At 44.5% G+C, this 7,714-nt stretch overlaps 1 protein-coding gene across 3 annotated transcripts; it reads right to left on the reverse strand.

The window, feature by feature from the left end:
- Positions 1–681: 681 nt before the first annotated feature.
- On the reverse strand, positions 682–6,946 carry LOC149359294 (uncharacterized). Of its 3 annotated transcripts, none has more exons than XM_089569013.1 (6): positions 6,723–6,946; positions 5,536–6,058; positions 4,917–5,068; positions 4,789–4,856; positions 1,980–2,063; positions 682–1,221 (listed from the first exon to the last, which is right to left on the reverse strand). In XM_089569013.1, the coding sequence occupies exons 2-6, from the start codon at positions 5,647–5,649 to the stop codon at positions 1,076–1,078; spliced, it is 564 nt and encodes a 187-aa protein (XP_089425139.1). In that variant the 5' UTR covers positions 5,650–6,058; positions 6,723–6,946; the 3' UTR covers positions 682–1,075. The 3 variants fall into 3 exon arrangements, with proteins under 3 accessions (XP_089425139.1, XP_089425138.1, XP_089425140.1); XM_089569012.1 differs by having other exon boundaries at positions 6,716–6,946; XM_089569014.1 differs by lacking the exon at positions 1,980–2,063 and having other exon boundaries at positions 6,716–6,946.
- Between the last annotated feature and the right edge of the window lie 768 nt (positions 6,947–7,714).

Consider the following 7,714-nt stretch of genomic DNA (forward strand, 5'->3'; position numbering starts at 1 on the left):
CCACCGGGAATTACTTAGCTGTTTTAGTAGCGCGAATCATGACTCACAGCTGGCACTCACTCGACAGCATGGTGTTAAAATTGCCACTGACGTGTCTCGCCCTTGTATTTACACATTACAATTCATCATACACCTCCTTCACGTCTCCTCTTCAGCCTGTGTTGCGATTATATGGTCTGCTGAGCAGCATGACGTTTTAGTCAAACAGATCCAACATGTCCTCCTTTTTATGCGAATAAACAGCTCTGTCTGCTATTTCAACACATTCGCTCTAGAATCAGGCTCCACGGCCTTTTCACGGCATTCACTGATAATTGATGCTTTTCCTAGAACCTTTCTACCACCTTCATTGCAACTGGTGTCGATGGGTTGAAATGCACTATTCTTAAGTTTCCCAACTTAGAGATCACTGGGGCCACCCACAGTGGAGCAAACGATCCACATACTATATCGACACCGATGGCTATTTTGACGTCCCAGTGTATTTTTTCACGTTAAATTATTTAACTAATTACGAGTCACGAATCAAATTTTTCCCTAAGCAAGATCTCATCAGGCACTATCTAACGTAATAAAACTTTTCCACATTTATCTTTACTGGACGACACAATCATGCGGACAAGTTTTGATGACGCGACATAGCCATCTAGTGCATTCGGATTAAAAATCTGCTCACGTTCATTAGCACTCATGTTTTATTGCATGAAAAATTCATCACTACTGCCATCTACACATTTAGTAATCAAACATTGCGCCCGAAATTCCCTCCTGTCTAGTAGGCATCAACCACAAGACACAAATTCCCATCCTGCTACATAGTTACGCTTCGCCAGACCTCTTAACTATGTCATCTACCAATGGGTTGGCACAGGGAACTGAAGCTTGTGCGGAGAATTTTATCTAGTCCTACACAACTGTAGCACCGTAATCGTTGACGATGAGGTAATGAAGAGGAAGGCGAGATGTCAGCTTCGCAAGTCATAACGACTTTTTACTCTTCGCCAAACCCCGCCGCCAGGCACTACCGTCTACACTGAATTCAATTCTGCTTACAGTTTGTGATTTTTTGCATGATTTACTTTCTTGCTGTTGTTTCGTCTGATTCCTTGCAAAGGTCTTTGTCATACACAGTAACGCTTTCTCCGCAGACTTCGGCGTAATTATCGAGGCACTCCTGCGGAATCGAGTCCTTCTTTTCCGGCAAAACCCACAGCGTGCACTCTGAAGAAATAAAAGATGAAAATCATTCACTTCACAGACGCCAACGCACACTGATACCATACTTTCGGTCTGCAAAACCATATTTTTAATATACCTTGCAACCATGACCTTGAGCCTGTCTCCAAGGTCACGGACCTTAAGTACGCGCTGCGCTGCACCCTATCTAATGATAAATTAGTACTTAGAACAGCAGTGTGAAAGACTATCGATAACACAGGTGAATTTCTGGATATAGCTAGTGCGAGCAAAGAGAAAACCTTCTGGAGATAGAAGCACTGCTTTACAATGCCCCCTCTACTTAATTGTGTTTATCATTACCAACCGAAGCTCCTCGTCGCACAAGGAGAGTGTGTCGCCATCGTAAGCATGTGGTCGCTGACGCACCATCAACGCACGATAATTCTCCAATCAACCTATCAACCTGTAATCAGCCTATCATTCTTCTTAGCATATCCTCATGCGGTATGCATCCATTTCAAAATCCACCTTATCCTACAAGGGAAAGGTTCAATGTCATTCATTAAAAAGAACTTCCTGAGCGTTACCTCATCTAAGATAGGAAAAGAAGTGCATTATGCAGGAGATGACTAAATTTCACTCGCCAAAGCTTTACTTTTTTTTTTTCAAGAAGTACATTTATGATAATAAAATTTCTGAAATCATTGTGGACATGCACCAACAGTGGTGACCAGCTTTAGGCACGGACTATACAGGCAATTTTTTTTTTTGCGAGCGAATATACAAGAAATAATTCTCACGGTTTCCAAAATAGTGCATTTGCCACACAAGACATGTCTCGAAGTCGCTGTAGAGAAAAACAGCGTCGTCAGGATGAAGCACGTCTGGAACAAGAAAAAAGGCCGCTCGTAATTTGTAGTAGCTCTGAAAATCACTGAACGCACCGGCATTTTGTTCCTATCAAAGAGATATAATTTGCCGCTTTCAAAAGACTCGGACAGACAACAATAATTTATATCAGGAACATGAAGTGCTATCATTTGTATCCATGCTTAGTTACAAGCTATGTATATTGGTGAATGACATTATTAATACTAGTATTCCACTGCAATTAAATTTTTCTTGATGCCATCCAAAAACAGGACACGCATTAAATGGCAAGTTTAACCTGCCTACCTGTCGCAATGTGTACGTTGAGCGCTTGATTCAGTTTTCAGGAGCAAACATTTTTAATGCAGTACCTATCAATGTGAAGCTTGCAAATAACTTTAAGCTCACATCCCAGATGTTCTTCATTAACAGCCAGGAAGCGCCATGAGCCCCCCCCCCCCCCCCCCCCCCCCCCAGCTGTTTTTTTTCTTCCCCTATTCTTTGTTCCTGCTTTTTATTATACTGCTGTTCATTCAAATGTGTACTTTTCTCTAGTCATTTTGATTCCTTTGTTTCTCTCTTTCCTGTTTTTGTAACGGCTGCCTGATGAAGTTTATTTTGCACTGTACCGTCAACTAGCCCTATGGCTTTCGGTCCAGATATTTCCATATGTATTCCTCTGTGTGTGAATAAATATTGCTTTAAACTTTGAACTTTGGTACTGCAGCGAAGGTTTGTACCATGTCCTTGTTTATTCTCAAAGCCACTCGCATACGGCTTTATCACTTGTATTAGGGCGCGAAATGCCAACAGCTATATCTCGAAGAATCGCAGCCACGCCCAACTGTGGGCATCGCTCGAGATTATCGTAGTTGCCTTTCTGGCCTTATCTGCAAAGTTTTTTGTCACCTGTAATTGAGGGCGGCAGCGATTATTCTGTTTTTCGACGACCGTCAAGCACACTCGCTGCTATCGCTATCGCCGAGTTGTTCCATTCTTTGTGGGTGCAAATCAGCCGAATTAAGAGTTCGTTTCATTGCCACGTCCGTCGTATGTCCACGTCGATAACAATACAGCTTGACAGAAGACAGTTTTAGTTCATCATCATCATCAGCCTGACTACGCCCACTGCCGGACAAAGGACTCTCTCATGTCTGTCCGCTTAACCATGTCCTTTGCCAGCTGCGGCCACCGTATTCCTGCAAACGTCTTAATCACATCCGCCTACCTTTCTGCCGCACCCTGCTACGCTTCCCTTCTCTTGAAATCGAATAGGTCAGGCTTGAGGAGCAGCGGATATCTTGCCATAGCATTACATGCCCTGCCCGAGCCCATTTCTTCCTGCTGATTTCGACTAGGATGTCATTTACCCGCGTTTGTTCCCTCGTCCACTGCGCCCGTTTCTGAACTCTTAACGTTAGACCTATAATTTTTCTTTCCACAGCTCGCTGCGTTGTCCTTAACTTGAGTTGACCTCTTTAGTTTTAGTTGCCCGTACGTAAAGGCACTGCGTAGGTGGAGCTTTTACTGGAGAGCAGTGCGCATACGCAGAGCGCAACACGCTTGCGTGAGTCTCACGGACGTACGTTAGATCGTGAAGCTTGCGTGTGTACTTTGCGCACGTAGAGAGCTCAGCGAGCAGGTCTCGCGAGATCTCGAGCAAGTGAAGGAGCACCAAATGCTAGACGGCAGCCATAACTTTGATATGAGTGGGGCAGCTCCGTTCCTTCGTTTTCCGCGATGGCGACGATTTGGATTTGTTGCGCCATGTAAGAAATGTCAACCACTTCGCGATCTGCATGCGACATGCACTGTGGTAGTCTGAAATGGTCACGCATATTTCAGAGGCGAATAAAGTGCATCTCACCAGCGCTGTGCACAACTCCACGGACCTGCTCCTCGCGTCGTATAGACAGCATTTAAAATTCTGTCACTCCTTCATTGTCATCAGTAGGTCGTCGATTTTATCCCAAGACAGCGCTGACAGCAGGCAACGATAACACATGACATTTCGAAGCATTTCGAAGCTCAATCGGCACAAGCAAGAACCACACGTTGCCCACGCTAACGCAACTCGACTGGCTTGGCTTAAGGACTCGTCTTGGGTAATATTGGCAACAACAGTGTCGATACTTAGTGACAGAATGGCGCGGAGAAGCATACGTGAGCAATTCCACGTCGCTGCAATAGGCCGACATTGCCACTTGCACTGTATGTCGCGTGCGTGGAAGTAAAACCGTAACATACAGCGTGCACATAGCGCACGTAGAGTTTTCAGTTTCGTGCGCGAATTCCCTACGTACTCGTAACTTGAACTACCGAGTACTCGTGATACAGTCGGTGCTTCACGGAAGAATGGAATCCCGATCATTGCTGGGAGCATAGACAGACCTCAAGGCTGTGATGATAGCGATACAAAAGATGCGTTATTCTAACATTTCGGCACATCACCGAAGGAAAGGGGAAAACGCTGTAGAAGAATATGTGCACTGTAAGAGCTGCGAGTACTTCGTAAACTGTGTGTGGTTCTGCTCCCTTCTTATTAAGTATCGCGCAAATAGCCTGTTGGCGTAAATGTTTTCTGAAGCAGGTGTTCTGTTCTCTGCTTTGCGATGCAGCTTTTCCGTGCGTGGAAAACGGCAACACCTCGATATGTGGATTCCTGTATTCCCTGCGTTTAGCGACGTACTTTAGTGGACCTTTCGCGAAAAAGGAAGAAAATGATGAGTTTCGGCTTACCTGAGTTTACAACTGTGATAAATGTGTAAGGGTTGGCTCCTGGTCTGTACTGCACAACCGGATGTTTCCTGCGTGGAGACAAGGGCGCAGTAAAACAATGTTGCGCTCTCTGCAGCGGAAGAACTTACATCTTTTCGTCTCCGTCGACGTTTAGTGACCAGAGGTATGTGAAGGATGAGTTATCCACGTCAATTGCAATGCGCGTCGCTGTCATGCATTTGAATTTGGGATCGGTGTTGACGTCCCGTACAGCCGCAAGGTCCGTAAAAATAGAGGCCAACTGCAAAGCCCAGAAAATGTCCTAAAAACTCAACTACATTTAGCAAATCGAGCTGTAAAATTGCACTACTATTGACTGCAGGCCCGTCTTATGTCCGGTGTTTCCAAAGTTCGTATATTACTTCACTGGCTGAAGAATGAATGTCATCAGGTTACTAATTATTTTTCATTACATCGTATATATATTATATGCACATGTAATATTATAGTAAAGTTGTTCGCGCTGCGCTCTCAATAGTAAATACACAATACTGCAGTAGGACAAAGTGAAGCACCCTAATTGTTTCTTTCTCGGGCATTACGCAATTTTTTTTTACTCCTTCACCATGTAGGGCGTCACGGCTTTCAGTTATTCAAGCAGAGTGCCTTTAGTCGTTCAGTCTTCTATTTTCCTCCCAATTTGTTCAATTCTTACGATTCTACCTGTAACCTGTACGAGAAACAACGTATAGACCGACAGCCACTTACACGGGCGGCCAACTCCTGCTCGTAATCGCTCCTGGAGTCGAATGCCGAATGAGCAGCAAGGCACAGGTGCAAGGCACCCAGAGCTAACAGAGGAATGTTACTGAAAGGAAACATCTTTACCACTCTAAGAAAAAAGTCTCCTCACAGCCGCCCTTCACACTTTAAGTATTTATACTCCAAGCCCGCAGCAGTGAATATTACTCCTAGATTCCTGAATATCGGACGGGTGTTTGTTACTTAGGATTCCTAGCTGGCAGACTCAGATAGACGATGAACTGCCCATGCGGTCTTGGCGTGTTCACTCCGCTCTACGAATACAATCACTTCTAGCGCGGCATTTATAGCGGGACATGTAGTTGGCAGCTTGAAAGTTCGTCAGCGTTGACTCGCTTTTCTTTTTTCTTATTCCTTGTTACCTGCACGCCATTGTGTTTAGTACCCCTACCTGCAGCTTTCCGGCTATAAGTGGCTCAGGCTCATTTTTACGTGCCCAGGTATTTGAGGTCTCGATCGGTAACGCCACCTGCCAAGAAATGAAAGACAATAAAAACAGCTTCCCAACCACCACTGCGACTTTCAAAACATGGGTCTGTTATTTCTCGGCATTGAGAGCAGTTGCTATATTACGGTATGCAGGGATAATGAAGCGAGAATTTGCAGCAAAGATTTTATATGTAGATTTAGCGGACAGCAAGACCAATTTAGCTCGCTCTAGCGAGCGATACCTAGTTTATCCTCATTTTATATTTATAAAACATTTTGGAGGGGGATTAAAAATTCTGGACACTTGATTATCAATCACAATTGTTGCAAGGCAGATTGAGTTTAATATCTGGGGACAATTTTTTAGCGCTCATTCATCATTCACTTTGGAGAAGGCGACAAACACCGCGTGGCGCAGTTCGATGCGGCATCAAATTTCTCAATGAAAGTTTTTGGGCTCCCACGCCCACCTGTGTCAATTTCCAGGTATTCAGCTGTTAGGTAAGCATCCTCAGCCAAAACAGGTGGTACCTAAACGTATTTTTTTATGAATTGCCCAAACAAAGTTCTCCGTTTTCTGCGGATTTACTGTACATGAGATTAATTGTTTTCATCTCATTACTCGTATTACACTGCTAAACGACGGCAACAAGCATCTTGTGGCAGGCGCGCAACAAATATTAAAACGCATGATTACCGTTCACCTTTCAAATAGTCGTTTACTGATTATAATCTTGTAGGACACAACATAAATTTCTCCATCCATTGAAGAGGCTGTGTTTGCTCACTGTTCCAGGTGGCCATAATGGATAAGTTGTCCACTTGGGTGAACGTAGCCATATTTTCAGACATTTGTCCCATTTACCCACGTTCCATGCGTTCGTTTTCACCCAGGGAAAGTGGCCTTCACGCTCCTAATGATACCCGTTTTAGTACCGGAGTCTAAGTGGGGAACAATGTGCACAAAATATGAGCTAAACAGCAGAGCGCAGACATTTTAGGATTTCTGTTATTCCCGTTCCTTTCTTTCGTACACCATTCCTGCTTCACTCACGTGTCTGGAACATAAATTTCCGGCTTGTCTGCTTGACAGATGCCAAGTTAATATGCTGCTTTTTATCTTCGCTCGCGGCAGTCGTCATGAGCACGATACCAGCACACGCTGCGCAAACGCAAACTGCTTTGGGAAAGCTCGAAGGCAGAAAGAGATAATAAACAAAAGGTGTATCTTGTTTATGATAAGTTGAAAATTGACGGTAACCTGTTCGTTTGGGACGAAGTTAGTAACACACGCGTTGCGCTTCCTTCTCGGAACGCCGTAGAGACATGACGGAATGCATCCACTGCGCCCAAAGAGTTACGGGTAGTGAACTTGAATGCACAGAGTATTGCCAATAAAGTTGACCAGCTTGAGTTTCTCATTTTGGCCCATGATCCCCACATAATGATAATTACCGAAACTTGGTTGCATGACGGCATTACTGACAGTGTTATTGTCCCCGCGTCACATAAAATGTTCCGAAGAGACCGACCTACCCGTGGTGGGGGCGTAGCCGTCATAATAAAAAACTGTTTGAATGGCACTGTTCTTAACCAGATAGATGACCATGAGAGTTTATTTGTTAGGGTAAACTGCTGGGGTAGTTTGTTCACAGTCTGCGCAGTGTACAGACCACCATCTGCCTCCCCCGATTTC

Source organism: Amblyomma mixtum, chromosome 2, assembly GCF_055824585.1.
Source record: "Amblyomma mixtum isolate Tamu chromosome 2, ASM5582458v1, whole genome shotgun sequence".
NCBI lineage: Eukaryota > Metazoa > Arthropoda > Arachnida > Ixodida > Ixodidae > Amblyomma > Amblyomma mixtum.